This window comes from Nyctibius grandis, chromosome 32 (assembly GCF_013368605.1).
Source record: "Nyctibius grandis isolate bNycGra1 chromosome 32, bNycGra1.pri, whole genome shotgun sequence".
NCBI lineage: Eukaryota > Metazoa > Chordata > Aves > Nyctibiiformes > Nyctibiidae > Nyctibius > Nyctibius grandis.
Genome location: NC_090689.1, coordinates 5,289,556 through 5,311,794, shown reverse-complemented (window position 1 = coordinate 5,311,794; position 22,239 = coordinate 5,289,556). Strand labels below are relative to the sequence as shown.

At 49.0% G+C, this 22,239-nt stretch overlaps 1 protein-coding gene across 2 annotated transcripts; it reads right to left on the bottom strand.

Moving 5' to 3' along the window:
* Positions 1-3,885: 3,885 nt before the first annotated feature.
* LOC137675149 (protein phosphatase 1 regulatory subunit 7-like) lies at positions 3,886-21,268 on the bottom strand. Of its 2 annotated transcripts, XM_068421108.1 has the most exons (11): positions 21,196-21,268; positions 20,422-20,499; positions 20,132-20,254; positions 15,970-16,025; positions 14,942-15,007; positions 14,211-14,341; positions 13,208-13,370; positions 9,434-9,550; positions 7,870-7,974; positions 6,842-6,928; positions 3,886-4,267 (listed from the first exon to the last, which is right to left on the bottom strand). In XM_068421108.1, exons 2-11 carry the CDS (start codon positions 20,462-20,464, stop codon positions 4,091-4,093), a joined length of 1,068 nt encoding a protein of 355 aa, XP_068277209.1. In that variant the 5' UTR covers positions 20,465-20,499; positions 21,196-21,268; the 3' UTR covers positions 3,886-4,090. The 2 variants fall into 2 exon arrangements, with proteins under 2 accessions (XP_068277209.1, XP_068277210.1); XM_068421109.1 differs by lacking the exon at positions 20,422-20,499 and having other exon boundaries at positions 21,196-21,261.
* Positions 21,269-22,239: the final 971 nt, after the last annotated feature.

The window sequence follows — 22,239 nt, the reverse complement described above, 5'->3', positions numbered from 1 at the left end:
CCGCTGCATGACAGACCTTCATGCCCCTTCCTCCTGGTACTGAGAAGCACACCCAGGCATTGGCACCCACCCACATGGACACCCCACAGCCCCACCACCCCTCCCGGCGGTGTTGGAGCCAAAGTGCTGGTGACGTGGCCTCGCTCCCTTCTCTGCTGGCCCCTCAGCTCCTGCCCACGTAAGGTGGGACCCGGGACCCCGCTCTGCCTACCACCAGGAATGCTTCCAGGTGGAAAACAAGAAGACACCAGTGGTCTTGTGCAGTGTCCTCCCTTCACATCACCACCTAGACCCCCTCCATGTGCCCATCTCCTCCACCACCTTGGCCAAAGACACGGTGGGGACCCCCCGCCTTGCATCTTTTCTCAATGGGCAGCTCTGTCACTGTGGGGAAGGGCTTTCCACCACCCTTCCCATGGGACAACCCAGCTCGAAGGCATGTCCACCAGCATGCATGACCTGGTGATGGAGAAGCCAGGACCACTCTCTCCAGGGTCCAGTCCACGCCCAAGCACTCCACATCCAAAAGACGTGGCAAACGGAGCTACCCCAGCGCTCAGTTTTGGAACAGGAAACACCTCGAGAAGGTGTTTTTGGCCCACACCTTGGGCCAAGTTCTAGCTTCATTTACACCCTTTGCAACTCCAACCAAGCCCAAGGGGGGGTGGCTGGTCAGCACCCGATTTCACCCTCTTTTGTGACCTTCCAAAGCCCCCGTCAGCCTGGCCAGGAGGGCGGGGGGCAATGCGTGCCAGGTGCAGAATTGCCCCAAGGGAACACACCCGTGTCCTGAAAAGCTCTGGGCTCATCTACCCCCTAAAACCCCTCCGTCACACCCAGAGGTCCTGCAGGCGCCTGGAGCACATGGGCACGCATCTCTGCTAAGCAAGCACCTGCGGCCCCAGCTCTGCAGCTCCTCTGGGCGCAGTGTCTGGCCATCGCTCCCAGCCAATGGTGACACAAACCTCAGCCCATGCCCACGACAGCCCAACGGCCACCTCTGAGCCCTGCTCTGGAGCTGGGGAGGGGGAGCAGCAGCAAGGCCACGCACCGGCCGGGAAGGACGAAGGCACCGGGGGCTGCCACATCCCTGCAGCTCCTGTGAGACCCTGGCCCCGGCAGGACACCAAACCTGCAGCTTTTCTACCGTACCTGCTGCCAGGGCCCCTACCCCGCGTGCTCCTCCCACGGCGCCGGATCGGAGTGCGGGCACGGCACGGGGCGAAGGGGCCCTCCTGCCCTACCGCCGCTCGTCACCTGCTTCTCCTCAGGTCGATGGCTGCTTCCCACCTTGGGGAACACCAGGCTCCCTGCGTGAGAGGGACAGAGCTTGGGGGAGGAGGAGGAGGAGCGGGGAACGGGTTCGCAAGCGCCTTCCTCCTTCGCGTGCACCTTCCTGGAGGAGGCCCTGCCTTTGTTTGAGCTGGAGGTGGGGACCCGAATGGCCCTGAACAAACAGGGTTCAGCGGAGCTCAGGGTCACGGAGAGGCAGCGAGGGGCAGCAGGTCCCCCCCTTGTACCCTGGCGGGGCCAGTGCTTGGCCAAGGCACAGGGATTTTGGGGTGCCAGGGGAGCTTTAAGCACCGTGCTCACTTCACACCCGCAAGTGGAACGCTTCTTCTGGTTTTTGCAACTTTGGGGAGGGAAGAGGTAAAACCCGGCTTTGTTTTTGTCTCCCGGATGCTGCCAACCCAGGACCACGTTGGCAATGTCTCCCAGACACCTCCCAGGGGCACTGCAGTCCCTAAAGGCTGCCACGCGTGGCAATCTCCCCCGTGCCCACCCCAGACCCGCTCGCTCGACCCTTCTCCCGGCCGGGCAGCGGCTGTTCCCCGGCCCCGTGACCCAGCTGTCAGACAAACACGGCGGCAGGTGGCACACGCTCCCAGGGAGGCTGCCCAGCCTCCAGGTATGAAGGGCAATCGCCTGGAGCAAACACGGGTGCGGAGGGATGGTGGCAGTGCCACGTCGCCGTATTTAGTTGAAGCAGGACAGGATTCATATAACCTGAGCGCAAACACCGGCTGGAACAAAGTGCCACCAAACCCTCACCTTGCTGACCAGCAGCATTAATTAATATATTGGTATCCCTTGTATTTAGTATTAATGACAAGCAAATGATGCTGCTAAGACAATGCCAAATACACTGGCCACAGACCAGGCCTGACTAGCCCCTGACTGCAGGAGGCTGCATTCACAAGTGCTGCAGGACTCCTATCACAAATACGTCCTGCTCCGGTGGGCACTGACAGCTTGAAGATGACGGCTGTCACTCAGCAGAGATCATGTAACGGACAGACAGACGTACAGCAGTGAAACAAGCAGCAGCTTTCACCACACTACAGTCATCTCGCTGTCTCCTCCCGCCTCAGGACAAAGCCTGTCTGAGCCCCTGGCCACGGGCTCTGCCTTACTGCTCCGGATTCACGCTGCCAGAACCGCAGTCCCAGCCCAGGGCACTCGGGCTTTATCATGAGTTTCTGTCCAGTTCGTGTTTCTGTCATAAGTTTGTGTCCAGTTCTGGGCCCCCAGTTCAAGAAAGACAAGGAGCTACTGGAGAGTCCAGTGGAGGGTACGGAGATGGTCAGAGGGCTGGAGCATCTCTGCTGCGAGGAGAGGCTGAGGGAGCTGGGTCTGTTCAGCTGGAGAAGAGAAGACTGAGGGGGATCTTATCGATGCTCACAGATACCTCAGGGGGGGTGTCAAGGGGCTGGGCCAGACTCTTCTCAGTGGTGCCCAGCGACAGGAGAAGGGGCAATGGGCACAAACTGAACCATGGGAAGTTCCAGCTGAATATGAGGAAAAACTTCTTTGCTGTGAGGGTGCCAGAGCCCGGGCACAGGCTGCCCAGGGAGGGTGGGGAGTCTCCTTCTCTGGAGATGTTCAAACCCGCCTGGACACGACCCTGTGCAACGTGCTCTGGGTGACCCTGCTTTGGCAGGGGGTGGGCTGGGTGATCTCCAGAGGTCCCTTCCCACCCCAACCAGGCTGGGATTCTGTGGTTCTACCAAGGAACCTCAGTGGCACTTGTAAGATGAAGGACATGTTTGAAATCACGCTAAGGCAATGGCTCCCCCTGGAGTAGGGCCACTCGTTTTAAATAAAAATCAGAACCGAGCCCTTCAGCTTCCTTTCAGGCAGTGGAGGCGTTCAATGTGACCACTGAGGAGCTGGAGGCCACATCCAGCACTCCCCTGTTCTGAAGAGCTGCCTCAGCTTCAGCCCAGGAAGGAGGGGCGACATGCTGTGGCATCTGCTGTGCTTTGCTCTGACAAAGCCTGGGAAATCAGGAGGCAAAGCAAGCCACAACCACCAATAACAAACCTGTAAGTGTGGACTAGACCCCTCGCCTCCCCAAGCAGAATCCACAGCCCCTCTCATCTCACTCCTCTTAATCCCTTTTCCCGTTCCCACCTCAGGCTCCAGCACGACATTTAAAACGTGGAAGCCCTACCACCAGTGGCTCTGTGAAGGCCACTAGATCATCCAGGCATGTACATCCCCACACTGCTTTCATCCCTCGAGCTATTTGTCCTCAACCCTCTAATGAGCTTGTAGCTGTGTTAAAAAAAAAATAAAGATTACCACAGAAAGCCCAAATTTCCCCCCCTCAGAGTTTTACAAGCAGATATTTAGCACTGACTCACACCTGATAACCTGGATGAGCATCTCGATCAGATTTTTCCCCACATCAACACCGTCACTGTCTTTTCACCTTTTTACAGACCACCCTTGAGCCAGGATCTGAAGAAGTGACGTTTGCAAGGACATTACCAACCTGCAGGTGTGCCACGGGGTCAACAAAGGCCAGCAAGTGGCTTCAGTCGGTTATAAACCCCTTCTGCCCAAACCTCCCGCACAATAACAGACACAAGCACAGAGCAGTCTCTTCTGTTAAGATTTAATAATAACAACAACATCTCAAAAACGACGAGTGCATTGTACACAAGATCTGGCATTCAGTGCTTGTTCATGACCGTTTGCTCTGCGAGTGTCAGTGTACTGAAGAACTTGGAGAGTGGTAAGTGGATAAAAAAACCCCAGTTGGGACATTTCTCCAAGGGGGAGGAGAGAGAGGGCAGCAGGAGGTTCAGAACCGAACGAAGGTGGCATCAATCTGCCGGACAGTCGGGAGGGCCAGCATGATCTTACGCCGGTACTGAGGATCCTTCTGCAAGGGGTTTCGCTCCAGATAGACGGTTTCCAAGTTCTTCGCTCCTTTGAGCTCGTCCAGGTCGCTCCAGCTCTCGACGAGATTATCGTTCATCTGCAGAGCACAGACAGGCACACTCACACAACCAGGCACCGCCACGCTGCCGCTCAGGAGGGTCGCTGCTCCCTCGGGCAGTAACGCTCTACGGTCTCCACGCGCGTGTAAGACCCTACGTGATCCTCCTCCCCCTTGAACCACCGAGACACGCTCTCCTGTCTCATGCTCCAGGCCTTGTTAACCATCTCCACTTCCCCCCACTGTCCTGGGTTGCCAGTCAAATGCTCCACCCTTCAGACAGCATTCCCAGTCCAACCAGTATGCAGGGAAAGACCCAGCAAGACACTGGGACAGTGTCTTTATACAGTGTTCCAGCCCATACTCTGTTCATTTAAGGGTTGGAAATCTTTATGTCAAGATTTTCTTCCACTGTGACATCTGGCTTTAGTTTCGTGACTTCCTAGGAAACAGAATCACACACAGAATCACAGAATGGTTGGGGTCGGAAGGGACCTCTGGAGATCATCTACTCCAACCCCTTGCTAAACGTTAAAAAAAGGTCCCAAACTGATGTGAAAAGCGACATTTTCCTCTCCCCTTTACACCACTTCCCCACAAAAACTGCTTCCGCACTCCAAATAAAGCACCGAGCTCCCTGGTTCCGGCTCTCCTCCTGTCAGCCCGGGAGCTGCCTCACTGCTGGCTCTGCAAAGGAATTCCCACGCAAGGGGATTAACGCATCAACTGCCTGGCAAGGCAGCAGAGCGCGTACGGTGGCCACGTGCTGTCCAACCTAGAGACTTCAGCCACCCTTTGCTGTAGGATACAGAGCCAGTCACTACAGCAACACCACCTTTAAATAAAAAAATTTAAAAAAAAAATAAAAATCAATGGATTGGCTCTGGACCCCCCCCAACAACTGCTCTTACTCGCATCGGGCACCCAGGGTGAACTGGAAACTTGGTGCACCCTGTTTGCTGTGTGGCAGACAAGCTGCTCTGTTTTCTCCAGCTGTCTCAGTGAAAGAAAACTGCCAGTGTTCCAGCTGAAGATGGCTTTGTAGTTAAGACCCTGGACTAAGACTCTGAAGAAAACCTGCCAGCTCTTTCATTCTGCTACAAACTCATCGTGACATTACTTCAGCCAAGTCACTTGACCTTCGGATGTCTCAGTCCCTCCACTGGAGAGGTACTGGGAAACTGCTGGAAGATGCCCACAGTATCTAGGATTTGAAATTCCTTAAGGTGTTAAAGGACTTTGTTACGCTGCTTCAGTAAAAAAATATAAATTAGTTGATGCAACATTTGTTTCCTTCAAAGAAAATTCTGCCCTGCTCTTTATCAAAAAGCACATAACCTTTTTTTTATAAACAGTATCAAAGTGGAAAAAAAACAGGAGGGCATTTTCCGGGTTCAGCTAGCAGATCTTGGCCACCGCTCTGCTCTGACAAAGGACTCTTTAAGGGCACTGGTGTTTTTGCAAAGGAAGCCCAAAGAGGTTAGGATCTTCCCTGCCTTTTCTGTAGGCCAAGTGGAACCAGCTGGGCAATGCTGCCTTCCACAGGCAGAGCAACAGCAAAGAGGAAGACTGGAGGACATTGCAAAGGATCACGACAGGTCCCACACCAGCCACACAGCACTGTCTCACTTTTACCGCCCAAAAAATGTCCTGTTAAATGGGCTTCTCAGCTCCTGCTGTTTAAAGAGTTCCTTACAGCACGGGCACGGCCAGATACCACCACTAGCCGTCTGCTAAGCCACACTGCAAGGTGACCAAAATGGTCCAAGCAGCCTGGACTCCAGGTGCCAGCTTGGTTTCATGTGCAGCTGCTTTCCCCTCCTTTTAGCTCAGCCTCTGCCCAAGAGTTTAAATAACTGAACTCCACACGACAGCCATTAAGCAGCACAACTCTTATTCTCAGCCTTGACACGCAGGAACTCTCCAAGAGCTAAAGCACGTGCCAGCTCGTGAAGATCTGCTGCCTCTTCCCCCAAACACGAGCAGGTTTGTACACAGCTCTGTAACAAGGCAGGGTACTGATGTTTCAGGAGGGGGGGTCTCTGCGTATTTCCTGACCAGACTTATGAATGACAAAGGGCTCAGCTATTTAGGGTGCCACAAAGAAACAGGAGCAACCCTCCCAGTTATCTACCTCCCAGGAATAAAAGGAAACCAGAAGATGGTTTCATTTTCTTCTCATATTTATGACATGAACATATCGACTCTGCTTGAAATAGGTACTGTGCCCCGGTGCAGCGGTGAGGCAGTCTCAGCTTCCCCCATCACAGTCACGCTCACTTAAAGAAAGATGAGATCTGCAAAAATAGGACACAGCAGGGCTGTTTCATAACCATCACAAGCGGGAAGGCAGGGCCTATTTCCTAGGTAGAGACAGGCTCGTTACCACTAAGCAAAACCCTACAAAGAATTTTTTAAGCTCAACCCTTTCCTTAGGGGAAACCATCACACACTCTGTGCATGCAGACTGTCGAGATCTTACAGCTGGTCACCAGAACAAGAAGAGTTTACTCCAAGACATACATGTCCACCACCCTCCCACCACTCCTCGTCAGAAGGGTTTCTTTCCCCGTTGCACAGACATTTCAGGGAACAGCTCCAACCCGCACTTACCCAGAATTCCTGCAGCTCTGTTAGATGACTGATATTTTCGATCTTCTTAATTCTGTTGGATGCAATGTCCAGCATTGTGAGTTTTTTCTAGACAAGCAAACACAAAAACATTAGACCAGATTTTTCATCTTCTCTGGCCCACTTTCTTCAGGCCCAGAGTTGGAAACTGCTGGAAGCAAAAACACATTATTGCCAGCTGCTTACCTGCAGCACAAGAACTCTCAATGCCTAAATATAGCAAGGAAGATTGTTTTTAATTAATCTGGGTTACTGACCTCCCAGAAACCATGTGGCAAAAATGGCCTGATGGCAACTGCCAGCCAAGGGTTCCTCAAAACTGAGCTTTCCTCATAGTACATTAAGAAGAGGAATCCATTAAAAATCAGACCATGTGTCCTCTTGAGCAGCGGAGTTGAACAAACTTTTTTGCAGCAGGAAACTCAACAGTTTTAGAAAAAGGGGTTTTTTTTCTGCCTTGCACACAGCCAGCTAAGTCTGAGACTGTTTCTGCTCTCTGACAATCCCACCTACTGTTGGGTGAGAAAGAAACCACTGCAGGCTTCTGTGAAATCCATCCTATTCAGAGATATAGACATGTATACTGACACGAGGGCAAGCCCCATACCACGGTCTGTCTCTCTCACTCCCAGCTCCAGTTGTTGTCCTACTGGAAACAACTCAAGGTTATCTACAACCCGCTGCCTGACAGGCTGAGGCAGACACAGACGGCTGTAGCCATCAGTCCTCCCGTTGCTGAAGATCAGCCAAGCTGCTGCATTGACCACATCTCGTGCTCCCCCTCCCCAGGTCACTAAAACAATTCTGCTCCAGAACATCTGGAGGAGCTTCACCCATGCAAGATATTTTAACATCATAAATACTTGGATCTTTGTGTTCTTTTCAAGAGACTCAGGACCCCACGTGTAACCGGGGAAGCTGAGGAACAAAAACTTCCAGAAAAGCACAGCCACTACTGGGAGTAGCTTCGGGCAACAGTTCTGTCGCACAGTTAGCAAGAGCCTGCTCACATTGTTCTCCAGTCCCTCGATGACTTCGATGCCGTTGTGGCTGACGTACAACTCGCGCAAATTCACCAGGCTCTGCAGCCCCTCAATCTTGGTCAGACGGTTATTCTGAAAGTGTAACAGCGATTTAAGTCCACTCTAAACAAACCAAACCCAAGCGAGTCATTGGAGAAAAAGCATCTCTCTGGGAAGGGTCCACACTGATCTCATGAGCTCAGCTCGTTTGATCTCGGTACCACCAATGCACAAGGAAGTTTCATGGCAGCCAAAGTCTCTGAGTTTAGAAGACTCAAACTCTGACCTTCCCACCAAAAGCTGTAGCCTGAACGTCTTCCACTTGGTATCTTTAGAAACAACAGGCCTATGCATTAACAGCATTCATTTTGTTGGTCTTTTTAATGGAATGGTCAGAAGGGAGGTTACAACACTTCAATCCCAACACACTCTGCTGTACGTAATTCTTTACGTCCTATAGAACAATGATGCACACAGGTACTACAACCTGTAGTGAGTATGCCTTTCTTACCAACAGATGTAAGAGATATTAGAATGCCCTAGTATTGTCATATGGATGAGGAGACTCAATGAAAGAAGTTAACTAGTTAAGTATCATTTATTCCACCTTTTAAAAAGGAAAAACTTTCCACAAGCTCATTAAGAACAGATTTCATTTAGCACAGGCTTGTTCACATTTCTTCCTTCTTCAGGAAGACAGTAGTGACACTGAGCCCACTGCCATTCTAATGACTACTTGCATAACTCCTCTGATGTTATTGTAATATATTAGGAAACAGTATTTCAGGAAGGAAATGGGGGATAACATTCATTCCCTCTTCTCTCTTTTCCATAAAAATCACACATTTGTTTTATCATTTTATCAGTGTCTGTCAGTATGAAAGGGTGAGAAAAGACAGCATAGAGAATGCTGTCCAGTTGTGGGCCCCGCACTTCAAGAGAGATGTTGAGGTGCTGGAGCGAGTCCAGAGGAGGGCGACCAAGCTGGGGAAGGGTCTGGAGGGTCTGACCTACGGGGAACGGCTGAGGGAGCTGGGGGTGTTTAGCCTGGAGAAGAGGAGGCTCAGAGGTGACCTTAGTGCAGTCTACAACTACCTGAAGGGAGGTTGTAGTGCAGTGGGAGTCGGCCTCTTCTCCCAGGCAACCAGCAATAGGACAAGAGGACACAGCCTCAAGCTTGGCCAGGGGAGGTTCAGGTTGGACATTAGGAAGCATTTCTTCTCAGCAAGGGTCATTAGCCATTGGAAGGGGCTGCCCAGGGAGGTGGTGGAGTCACCATCTCTGGAGGGGTTTAAGAAAAGACTGGACATGGCACTTAGTGCCCTGGTCTAGTTGACAGGGTGGTGTCAGGGCAACGGTTGGACTCGATGATCCCTGAAGTCTCTTCCAACCTGGTTGATTCTGATTCTGTGAATACCCCACTTTCTTCCAGTACAGGAGTTTGACTCAAACACTGAAGACCTGCTGATTCAGAAGAGCTTATCATAAATTACAGGGTGGTTCATGTAACCAAGGCTGTTCAAAACATAACAGTGCAAAGTAGAACCGATACCTGTATACTGAGCACAGTCAGGTTTGTCAGTGCATCCAAGTTCTGAAGCTTGGTGATTTTATTCTTCCCAAGGAACAGACTATCAAGATTAGCCAAGCCATCGATGTTTTCGATTGCCTGCAAAACAACCAGAGGAGACAGCGTTACTGCTGTGACGCAAACCTCCAGCCTATAGATGTGGTTGGCATTTTACAAACTCACCCCGTGGAGCTGCACTCCTGAGAACACGAGCCTGCCAAGGCTACAACGCAAAGCCCTACGCACAGGGTAGGGCCCTCCCTGTGACCCCAGAGCAGAGTAAGCGCAGGGCTTTGTGCAGTGGCAGTGAACCCACGTGACAGCTGGCTTGTGGCACTATTATTTGCTGATTTTCAGCAAAGGCCACATCCCTTTGTCCTGGCTGTTGTCTCCTCTGTCCAGGCAGCAAGAGCAAAGAATGAAAAGGCTCAGGGAGCACCGAAAGTGACACTCCCTGGGCCATGAGGTGTATCCAGGGCAGAAGATACTCACTTGTGAAGCAAGAAAAATCTGTCACTAGTGAATGGAAAGAAAATCTGGGAGGAGAAAATATAATATGCAAATTTAGTCCTGACCATCAGTGACCGCATAACACAGCCAAGGGCAAGCTGTTGGGCTTCTCTGCACAAGTTTCTCTGTCATAAGCAAGGTTAACTGTCTCAGGGGTGTATGCATCAATATATTTAACTCCTGGCTGGACATTCATGCTACTGGCAGACCATACACATACCCATTTAAGTGATGTACGTGTTTTAAATATACATGCTACTGGCAGAACATATACACTGTACCAGTTTAAGTCCTGAGCTCAGCCTTCAGTGGGAGAAAATAAGGACCTCTGTGAGGCATCAAGAACTGAATTCTTTATTTACAAAGGAAGGGGCACCCGAAAACATGAACAGGAAAGAGAGAAAAGGGCAAGAAAAGGGGAAGAGGGTGGGCTTAGAAAAGGCTCCTGTAAACCAAAGGTAAGAAAACACAACTTTTTTTTAGGTGAAAGCCTCTTAATTGAAAAAAAAGGTTCTGTTAAAAGAGACAAGAGTTCTAAAACCAGGCTTCAGCTCACAGAGCAACAGTAATGTGGATATAGATACACACACGGCTGTGCATCTGTGCTCAGGGACCTTGTGACGTCCCAGCTCTTCCACATCCTTCTTGCCTGGCAGAGTTTCAAAGACTAGTAGTGCTGGTGAGCCAGGCCACTGAGCCCTAGCACCACTTAGATTACTCTCTGTGTATAAAGGAAGGGAGATGGACACAAACACACACTATGAATGTATAGATACACTCTGGAAAGAAGCTTTTCAACCTCTATCCCACAATTGCCAACTGATTAATGTAAGGGGTTTATCAGCTCAGATTTGGATTCACCCTCCTTCTAGCCTGTGGACTTACCCCTGTTTTGACTTGCAAGAAAATGATAGATTTGTTGCTCACTGGTAGCTCTCCCAGCCCTGAGGAGGAAACAGTTGTGACTCTGAAGATACTGAGAAGAAATACTCAGGAAAAAAAAAAAAAGCTACTTAAAGCTATAAAAAAGCCACGCTTCAGTGAAAGTATGAAACAGAGGGACATGAGGGGGAAAAACTTCAGGAACGAATAAAGTGCTTGCCTCATAGTTGCCTCAGTCCATCTTTGGAACAAAAGCATGAAATGCATCAGCTCAAGCATAAAATTCTGCTTCCCCACCAAGTGCTTGGTAAGTCATGACAGACCCCACGGTAAATGCACTCCTAAAGGTTAGAGCGTGCAGCAAAATGGCCAAGACAGCATCACTGCAGCAGCTTTACTGCACAGGGGGTGAGTGTATCAGGCAGCTCGGAGCCAAGACCGCTGCCTGAACAGACAGTCCATAGGCTTTTACCCTGAAGAGTTAAGGATATGCCCACCTGAAGCACACAGCCAGGCCACCCTACCAACAGGAAACTATTACAAGAGTTCTAGGTGACCCCAAACAACATGAGATGTATTTCTTCATGCCTAGCCTAGGCACAGGTTACTCACTCCAGTAACCCACTTAGAAGCATAGAGCAGTGCTGTTTGAAGAAACCAGCATAGAATTAACAGATAAACAGAAAAAACACCAAAAATAAAGTAATTTAAGCAGCTTGTGTCACCCATACAGTGATAACTTTGGGTTTTTTGGTTGTTTTGTTAATATGCTCTCAGGCTCAACAAGCCAAGATATTCTTTGGCTTGACAACATCAGTAGCAATGTACCACCGAAGTATCAATTCAGAAATCTAGCTGGTTTTTTTTCCAGAAGGTAATGATGCTTAGATACAGAATACAGCACAGTTTTGCTTAACCCCAATTTTGAAACGTAAGGATCAGTGTGTTTAGCCCGTTATGTTTCTGAATAAAGGAAAATGCATCTCTCTCCAACTTGTTCCCCCAACCTATGCAAACTCTAAGGTTCCTAATCACTCATCCGATCTGGCTGATGTTCTCACACTCTAGATTTAATCCCCTAAGTAATTTCATTTCCAAAGTAGAAATTCCTTTTGATGGAAACGAATTCAGTCCAGTTCAGCTGTAGGAGCAAAACAAAATTTTTCCAGTTGATAAAAGCAGCACACGTTTGTCCCTTAAAAGCCTATTTATAATAGCTGAAGTTTCCTGCTTTTCTAGAAGGAGAAGTGTGCTTCCACAAGGCTGGAAATACAGAGGACAAACAGTCCTTTTCCTAATCTGCTCTTGCAGTGTAACAAGGAATTTTTCAGAGATTGTAAGTGAGGAGTGCCAATTTAGACAATATCCAGACTGGAATGCACTTATCTGTTAGAATGATTTTCTAAAGCATATATAGCTGAAAAAGCTTCTAGAAAATTAACAGTTTACTTTGCACGTTGCAAGTCTTTTGTGTCATCTGTTTCACCAGCTCTCTTACAAACTGGGCAAAATGGAGAAAAGCAGACCTTAAGGACAGGAGAGACTACGCAGAACCGCTTCCCTTTAAGCAGCACAGATTTTAAATCACCTACACTGAAACAGTCACAAACTGCAGAATTAAAAAAAATAATCAGCAGCACAGTACCAGGTTTTTGAAGCACTTTAGAGCAGAGCCCCAAGAAAATACAGGAGGTTTAGATTGGATATTAGGAAAAATGTCTTCACCAAAAGGGTTGTCAGGCACTGGAACAGGGTGCCCAGGGCAGTGGTGGAGTCCCCATCCCTGGGGGGATTTAAAAGCCGTGTAGATGTGGTGCTGAGGGACATGGGTTAGTGGTGGCCTTGGCAGGGCTGGGTTAACAGTTGGACTTGATGATCTTAAAGGTCCTTCCCAACCAAAACGATTCTGTGGTTCTATGAAAATATTTTTCCTGAGTGAGACTGACTGACGTAGCAGGTTATCAATCACACATACAAATCAAACTAGAATTAGATTTGCATTCAATAGGTTTTATCACCACAGCACCAGCCTCTAAGAAGGTAAGAGACAACAATAATTGCTAGTTTTGATAGGCTTGGCTCTCTGTCAGGAGGAAACCATCATCTGCAAAAGGCAACACACGTGGGACGGGTGAGTTCATTAAGGAGAAATTCATAAATAGTAATTTAGTAGCCAAGCACTATGTGCATACATAATTAAAGGATCCAGCATGCGCAGCAATAAGCAATTACACATTAAATGACTGGAACAATAAAAAGAACAAAACTGCAAGTAAAAGTCAACAAAGTGCACTTTCAGAAAAGGCTCATCCCAAGCCAAAGAGCTCAACACTCTCCAGCTAACACCTTGCAGAGCAAGCCTACCCGAATTCGATTGGAGCCCAACTCTAACATCTGTAGCAGCTGCAAGTTGCTCAAATTCTCAATTTTGCTGATTTTGTTGTTGACAAGGAAGAGTTTTTTAAGTTGGGTGAGCCGATCTAGTCCTTCAATGTGGCGCAGAACGTTAAAGGAGATGTCCAGGATCCTGAGGGAAAACAAAACAAAGGTCTCTTCAATCCATGGATGATTCTAGAAGAGGCACCTGTAAATTGGTAGGGAACTTCACCATCTGCAGAGATCAAGCACTTTGCTAGGCCTTGAAGCTGGAGTCGTAAGTGTCAGTTCCTTTTATCAGAAATGACAACAAATATAACTTTGAAAATACTTTTATAGTGTGTCAGGGACATAGAGTGTGTCAGACATCTTCTGTCGCATGCAGAAGACAGCCATTGTTTTGCCCAGCTGTGGAGCTGCCACTGTGGGACGAAACAAGATCTGCCTCTGACAGGACAGCCCCCCCATAAGTGTGAAGCATTTATGACTCTGGGAAGTAGGTCAGTCCTCCTCGCCCCAGTGGGAACAGTTTGGTAATGTGTCTCCAGAGCAATCACAGACAAGTGCTAGAAACTGGGAAGACCACTACTCCTTCCCTAACGCCCTGCAAAACCAGTCCTAATCTCACCTGAAACCTCCTGCCATTTTCTGCAGGAATAAAAACCTGTTATACGCAGGTCTCACTGCCAAGAGCAAGGGGTGTCCGAGTGCTTCCACACCTGCATAGAAGCTGCAACCACCTATCATTCTCACTGCCTTATACAGCACACACTTCATTTCCAGCTGACTGTCCCTGGTGAGCTTCAGGATTATGAAACTAGTTTATTGCACAGGTTAACTACCAATGGAGAACAGATATTACCCCTTCACAGAGCACCCAAATGAATCATGAGAAAGGCCTGGGTGGTAAATACTGCAATAAGTACAGCATGAGTAACTTAGTGAGTGCAAACCACCCTCAACCCAATCCTGGTGATTCCCCTGGACTCACTCAAGTTCCACTAGAGACTCCAAGTTCTCGATCTTCCGAATTTGATTGTCATAGAGATCCAGTTCCCGCAAGGTCTGCAACTGCTCCAGGTTCTCAATGTGCTTAATCAAATTCTGACGGAGACAGAGAGTCTGATAGTTGGGGAAGTTTAAAAACAAACAGGAAAATGGATATGAATGACAGCAGGTAATGCCTTTTGATATACAGACAATAAGGTTGGGGGGTTTCTTCCCCATTAAGTTTTGTTGGTTGGTTGTTTGCAGGTTTTGTTTTTAAACAGAATCTTTTCCTGTTGTATTCCAACTCCTCAGAAAGAAATCTTTTTACCACGGAGATGGTCAGACACTAAAGAGCAGCCCAGAGAGGCTACGTAATCTCCATCCTTGGCAATACTCAAGAGCTTGACTGGAGCAGGCCTTAAGCAACATGCTCTAACTGGACCTGCTTTGAGCAGGGGTTTACTAGAGACCTCCAGAGGTCCTTTCCAGTCTACATTATTCTACGTTAAGCCTGCTGTGCGAGCACAGAACGTATCTCTTAGGATGAGTCCTGATGCGTTGTCTCTCATCCACTTCCAAAACCAACTTGCAAAACCCCAGGATTTTTATTGCTCCTTGACAAATGGGTAAACAACTACCTCCTTCAGTTAAACATTAAGTGAACTCAGCCAAAAAGAGACTCCTGTATCTGTCCTCTTATAGGTTAGATCCTCTATTCCTTAGGACCGTTACCTTCACTTTCTTGAGCACCTCAAATCCTTCAATCTTCCCAATTCGGAAATGATTCAAGTCAACATCCTGAAAGAGAAATGGAGGGATTCAGCTGTTGTTTCAAAACACTCTTCAAAGACTAGCCTGGTACTTTGTTCTAAGGAAAATCAGAGTCTTACAAAATGTGTAGCTCATTAAAGCTTTCCTTCAAAGAGCTTGTGAAACTGGGTTTGGCACATGATTTTACCACCACAGGTGAAGCATGGGGCCTAAACTTGTCAGCTGCAAACACAGTATCTGCAAAAAGGCAACAGCCCTTTCCTGAGTCTGAGCATTGTTTCGCCAAAATTAGAAATCCTTTGCAGTAAATTCTGAATTTACCGAGACAGACAAATCCTGCTGTCTGGCATGAGTGAAGTGTTGCATAAAATTCTCTTACCCACTTTGCTAGGGCTTAACCAGAACACACCTTGCTATTTCCAGTTCCAGGCCTCAGATGAACCACTGATAGTTCAAATACTCTGGTGGTGCTGTGAACATTAACTCTGCGCTGGCAACCAGCTGATGCACTCCACATCTGTGCTGCCCAGATGTTCCAGTTTTGCAGCTCAGTCAATCAAAGAGAAATAGAGCACTTTACCACCCACGCTCAAAAACTCTCCAGCTAACAGGCTCACGAGGCTGCCGATGCCAAGGCACCAGGCTGGTTAAGTAGCTGTGCCTGTCACAAATCGTGGGTCTGACAGCAGCAACCAGTTCATTATTCTCACAAAAGCTCGCAGCCCGTCAATAATGCTTGCAGCACAGCCCTGCTTTCAGTGCTCCCATGCTTAATTTAAAATTCTAAATCACTAACAAAATGTTTCAGCTACTGATCAAGAATAAAACACCTCTACTTCTAGTCTAAAGGCTCTGAGGCAATTCTGGGGAAGATCAGGTAGCCAGCACCTTCAGAAGAATTAGATCTTTTAACCAGGTTTCAATACTTGCCTTTGCCTACCTTTTCTTCCTGCTGTATAAAGCCCATAAGGACAAAAGTCTGCCTTTACCTCAGCCTCTGGGTCCAGGCTAATTGTCTCCATGTCCACTGGTGTCTCTGCTTCTCCTGCAGGAGAAGCAAATACATGATAAACTTCTGCTACTCGATAGCTAAAGGCAAGATAACGATGGCTAACATTCGGAGAGACAAAGGGAGCAAACGCTCCTCAGAAGAAGAGACATGAGGTGCACAGTAGAGATATTCTGCATTAAAAATACACTTCACCTATCTGGCTTTTGTTGTGACAGTTAGTAGTGAAAAAAGCTTTCTTAATAACAGAATGTCATGCCTAGATGCAGAAGGAACAGCACCTTCCCCAGCCTGCCGGTGTGGCTGCTGAATAGTGGTGGCTTAAGACTGATCTGGGCAGGATTCCTTTTCGTTACACTTAGGGCCATCACCCTCTGAAGATACACCACCCAAAGTGTCTACGCTCCTCCAACAACCTAATACAACATGGCCAAGAAGGAATCTAAACTGTCTAGTGATAGAGCCAGGAATGACCACGCATCTCAGCAAACCCACCTTTCAGCTTTTCTTTCATAAATGCTGCCAGCTGATGTCAATGTTGTGCACACTTCTGCATGGATCTCCCTTCTTTGGCTTGACTGAACTCACTAATATGCTACAAAACATCGTTTCACACCGCATATATTTCCTTGGGAAATGCCTTTATAGCTCTGGAAGACAGCCCAACACTTGCTGTGCTTCTATCACAGCACAAGAGGGAATGCAGTTTACGGGATAAATTCATGCTGAATAATTCATGCCCGATTCCCATTTGTTGAAAACAGTGTGCTGGTTGCATCAACTTCCAAAGAAAGTCTAATCCAGCTTTGCAAAACAGACATACAACACACAACCCCTTTCCACTTCACGTGTGGAGCTTCTACATGTACTACCAAAAAAAACCAAGGGGCTTTAATTACAGCCAAATCCCAAAGGCTTTGCACTAACTCCTGCATTACTGTATGCAAGCTCATTCCCTTAATTCAGAAATAATGACTATTTTTATAGCCCAGCATGGTGACAACATCCTTGTAAATGCCAAACGTCCCCTATACTTAACGACTGTTTTCCCTGCTGATGCTTGGCATTGTAAGGAGCGTTGCAGGGATGAACAGTAGAAGCGTTACAATTTTTAATACTGCTGTTGAAGGTTTGACAGCTCCACATGCCATCATTTACCGTGCTGTCTTTGGGTTACTGCTCTTGCCTGAGCATTCAAAAGGGAAAGAATACTAACTGACCTGACCCAGGGAAGCTAAGACTGAAAAGCAACCCTCTGTCCCTCATCTTTTAATGTGCTTTATAGCATAAATTAGCAGGGAGCATAAAGTATAGTCTGATGATGTGAAATGAGCTGGTAGGCTTGGTGACATCGAATGGCGGTATAGAAATGCCACCACAACTGACACGTGTACACTTGTCAGCATTTTAGCAGCGGGCAACACTTGAATCTTCTTCTTTTTCTTCCAGATCAGAAGCTATGTGCTTCAGCAGGGGAGTGCGACACCCTACCCTGCTGCTACCAAGGCTGCATCTCTTTGACCCATTTCTAGGGTGCAAAGGGCTGCCAGCACAAAGTGCTCCAAGCCAACCAAGCACCCTAGCTGAATTTACAGCCAACAGGAAAGCAGCCCAAGTTTGGAACAACAGTTATTTGAGATATCACAGAAAAAGCCAAACTATTCCCCTTGTATTAAGTTGTACTAGCAGAAAGTTCGTGCTCATGGCGAAGGGACTTCTCCTTTTGAGACTTTAAAGTTGTCCAACAGTAAAGCCAGTCATGCGCTCAGTAAAAAAAATTCTGCAAGAACAACAAAAATATTCAAGAAAAAAAAATTCTTCGATTGTGTTTGGCTGCCAGCTTGCTCTATAAAATTACATGTTTCATCACAGCATCCATTACAGACCATTTCTATACCTTTGGTTTTGGCAATGTGTTCAGTGCTCTGTTCTGGGGGGTGCCAAAGGGCAGCTCCTCGTGTTTTTGCCGTATGGCTTTGAGTGACCAGTCTGGCAGAGCCAGTGTGGGGGAAAAAGCACTCAAGTCCAAAAGCACAAAACCAAATCACACAGGATACGTGCAGCGAATTCACCGAAATAAAAGCAATTTAAAACTGAACACAAGAGACTCTGGCATTTCTGTAATAAGGGCAACTCTCAAAGTTTATATACTGTGTATAAAACACTCTCCATAGAGCAGTCTGTGTGAGGTGTGTACGCTGATAACACCCACAAATCAGTATTGGTACGACAACGTTAAAGCATATTTTCTCTCCAAGAAGAGAAACCCAAATGGTTCTAGCATATTTACAGCCCTATCAATTGTCAATCAACATTTTATTTATGAACCAAGCGGGCACAAACACCCCAAACTGACCCTCCTACAGCCACTTTACAAACAGAACTGCAATGTCACTTGCACGCAGGAAGCACGCAAACAGCGCTTCAGCCCACAAGCTTTAACGCAGCAGGTTTCTCGAGAGGAAAACACGTTGCTCCGGCAGGGAAGTTACTGAACTGAATTTTTGTGTAGCCCGTGCCTGCGAGCTACACAGCTTTGCAGATGTACAAAAAAAATACGACGTTCAGGAAACCCAAATTCCGCAGCACGGAACGGCAGTTACTGAGTTACGTAAGGTGACAGCACCACAAGCATTTAAAGCAACTAAAAGCCCAACTACACTTTTTAACTGCATATGCATGAAAAATATTATAAATAGCTCAGTTATCAGCTTTCTAAACAGAGGCCCTATTCCTCAGAGAATGAGCTAAACGATAAATTTGAAATTTCAGCTGCTTGAGCTCTTTCTATTTATGATCTTCTGTGAAAAATGTGGAAAACATTTTCCTTTCAGCTGAGAAACTCAAAAGCTGGCTGCAGAAATGAACTCAAATGTTCCAAAATTATTCCTCTGCTTGGTTTCTGCCCTAGGAGAAGTTTTCTGAATCCTAACAGTTCGGAAGAAGGACAGTAACAATACAGTCATTACATTAAATAGTTCCCAATGTAATTTGTGGGTAATTCAGCATCCAAATCTGAATGTGTTTTTCACACATTGTGCTGGGGAGGCACAATTTGCCAGGTGGGCTCTCACGCTTTTACAGACATCATCACAGCATTTTTTTAATTAAGATATAGGGATTTTTTTATGCTCAACAATGAATTACACCTAGATGGAGTTCATTTATTGTTAGATGAGATTTAAAATGCTCACAATAATTTACTAGTTTGGAAAATACTTTTGCAAATTGTCATGGGCAAGGTTAAGATGAGGAGGGATCTGCAGTAGATGCAGTCAAAAAGGATTAAAATTTGCTGCAGAAAATTTGCTCTATTATTTCACTTCCATTTCCAGACCAATAACAATCACATGAACATCTCTATCAAAAGGATGCTGTTACACCTCAGATTGTGAGCTAGCACCAGAAGCCCAGATCACACCGCCATACAGGGCCTGCAGAAATGGATCTGCTCTGACAATTTCTACGTGAGCTACTGAAAAGCAAACCCTTCCACTCAACACACACAGGCTTAAAAAAAAGGCTGTCAGCATTTCTACCCAATGTGCTAATACAAACAGTAAAAGCAGCAGCAAGAGCTTAAAGTCAAGAGGATTCAAACAGATATCATTTCAACATCTTAGAATTTTTAAATTAAAAAAATAAAATTGATGGCTTCCTTCAATCTATCCAGAAACAGTCGTCTCTGCCTTCCAAAGGAATCCGGCAGCTTTTTAGGTAAAAAACTACACACACTAAAGCAGAATGATGAAAAGCTGTTTCTGTGTATTTCTAATGAACATTTCCAGCATCTTTCCACAGAAAGTGACTATGTTTCCACAAAAAAAAAAAAAGTATGAATAAAGGTGTTTGGCATTTTGATGTTCAAGATGTCCCACAGAAATGTGGATGGATAAATAAATAAGAAAAAAACAAAGGTCTGATATCAGTGGTTCCATAAAAAGAAGGCAGCTTTATTTTAGCAATGACGACACTATCATTTATTTCTTTGTAAAGCAGATTGCTCTAGGGCAGATTCACGCTGTGAACATCGATACAACCATCACACGGCCACAAGAAACACCCAGGACTGGCACACGTGCACCACTGCACACACTGGCAGGAAGACACTTCCTAACGCGCCCACTGAGGCCGGCAGGTACCTGCAGAGCTCTCGCCGTTCTGCTCATCTCTCAGGCTCTGCTGGCTGAGGTCTGTTACCAGGCGAACTGCTTGCTGCTTCGCTTCTTCGTCGCCCGACTCCTCCGATTCGACCCGTTTGTCAACTGCAGGAGATACAGAACAGCAGAATGAGGCAGTTTGCAGCAGCGGGGTGGGAGGAAGAAACAGCAAGCAGACAGAATAACCAGGGGTCACATGTACCACTATGCAGTTAGTAGAAATCCTAAGGTAACTAAATGAAAGGTTTAGTCTTAAATAAAAGGCCTCTTACCCCTTGTTTCTACTTTGATTTTGGATGCACTTTTTCCTCCCATCACATCTTCCTAAAACCAACAATCTGGGAAGAAGACTGGAGGAAAAAGGAAATTTCTTAGATCAATGAAGTGCAATTCCAAAGATTATGGAGATGGAATTAGAACTATGACATTTTAAAGGCTTTTGGAAAAATATCAGTATCGCGTACAATAGTACCAATGACCCGGAGGAAGCGAAGGCATCGGAAAAATCACAATCCCTGCAGATAAAAGCAACCGTCTCCCCAGCACAACCTGCGAGATCCCTTCACCATTCACCCAGCCACAACTCCGCTGGCTGCCCTGGCCCTGGGCACCTGAAGCTCCTCGCTCCTCCTCGGCCCCCTTCACTATTTCCTCTGGTTTCACGGGGCGACCGAGGAAAAGCGACGCCGCGCCAGGGCATTTCCTTCTTATTCCCTTTATTTTTTACGTCACGGTCACCTCCACAAACCCACCTCTTCCACCTCTCGCCCATGGAGCCCCCGGGGAGGGGGAAGGCCCCTGCCCCGGGTGACACACCCCCGCTCCACCCCGGCGCCCCGGCCCGGCGGCCAGCCAAGGCCCCGGCCCCGCCCCGGGCAGTCACCCCGGAGGCGGACACCCGCGGGCTGCCCGGCCGCGGAGGGCTCGCGAGCCCCGCCGCGCGCAGCTGGCAGCCGCCCCGCCGAGCGGCGGTGCCCGAGCGGCGGGGCGGGCCGTCCCGACCCGCTGAGCGGCCGCGACCGTGCCGGCCCCCGGCGGGCTCTCACCCTCCATCATCTCCGGCGGCCCCTCTCCGCTCGCCGCCGCCATCTTGCTTCTCCTCCCACCGCCCCCTGCCGCGCACCGCCTCCGCCGCCACCGCGGCCAATCAGAGCCCACGGCTGGCGCCGCAGCCAATCACCTCTGCAGGTGGCGCGCCGAGGGGGCGGGGCAGCGGCCTGGCTCCCCGCCAGCTGCGCGCATGCGCCGCGCCCTGCGCCCCGCGGCCTCCTGGGAGCTGGAGTCCCCTGGCGGCAGGGCGGGAAGCGCCGCCGCAGCGGGCGGGGCCCGGCTCCCTCCCCGCCATCGCCCCGGGCCTGAGGCTTCACGGGCCGCTTTCGGCCGCGCCGCTCCGCCTACAAACTCTTCGGAGGATGGCTGTCAGCCCGCGGAGAGGCCTTCCACCCCCGGAGCGGGGAGCCCGAGGCAGGGCGGCCGGGGCTGCCTGGGGCTGGCGGCTCGAAGCGGGGCACCGTGTGTAGCGGTGGCGGCGGAGGAAGGAGAGGCCGGAGGAGCCGCAGCTTCCCTCACGCCGAATCAGTTTTGCCTCCTCCCGCGCCGGCGCCCCATTGGCTCGCCTCCGTGCCGCTCTCCCACTGCCTTCGCTTATTGGGCGACGCGGCTGCCTAGTCCCGCCCTCTCCTTCCTCGCGCCCCCCGGCTGTGTGGGGGCCGCCCTGAGGAGCCGCGGCCGTGACGGTGGGGCCGGGGCCGGGGCCGGGGCCGGGGCCAACCGGAGCTCCCTGTCAACCCCGAGCACTCTGCGAGTGTGCGGCGCTGGCACAAAAACCGACAGCAGCAGCAGGGACCGCCTGAAAGGGGCCTGAGCAAATGCAGAGGTGTGAAGCACGCTGCACCACAGGGCGTCTGTGAGGCTGGGGGAGCTCCTGGGTGCATCCCCGGGTGCGCCCCCGAGAGCCTTGTGATGTCACCAGAGTCCCAGTCACCCCGGGAGGCCGCTTGCGGTGGGCAACCATAGCTACCAGCGCCGCGGACTGCCAGCGGCACACGAGACGTCGAGTCCTGTGGGCAGCACCCGAGCCATCGAGTCCT

What these genes read in the sequence shown, in the direction of transcription:
- LOC137675149 (XM_068421108.1), bottom strand. Translation starts at nt 20,464, where the DNA reads ATGGGAGGAAAAAGTGCATCCAAAATCAAAGTAGAAACAAGGG. An exon ending in GAGTCTCTAGTGGAACTTGA is followed by an intron (nt 13,371 to 14,210) that starts GTGAGTCCAGGG and finishes GTTTTCCCTCAG; the next exon opens with GATCCTGGACATCTCCTTTA. An exon ending in TCGAGGGACTGGAGAACAAT is followed by an intron (nt 6,929 to 7,869) that starts GTGAGCAGGCTC and finishes TTGCTTGTCTAG; the next exon opens with AAAAAACTCACAATGCTGGA.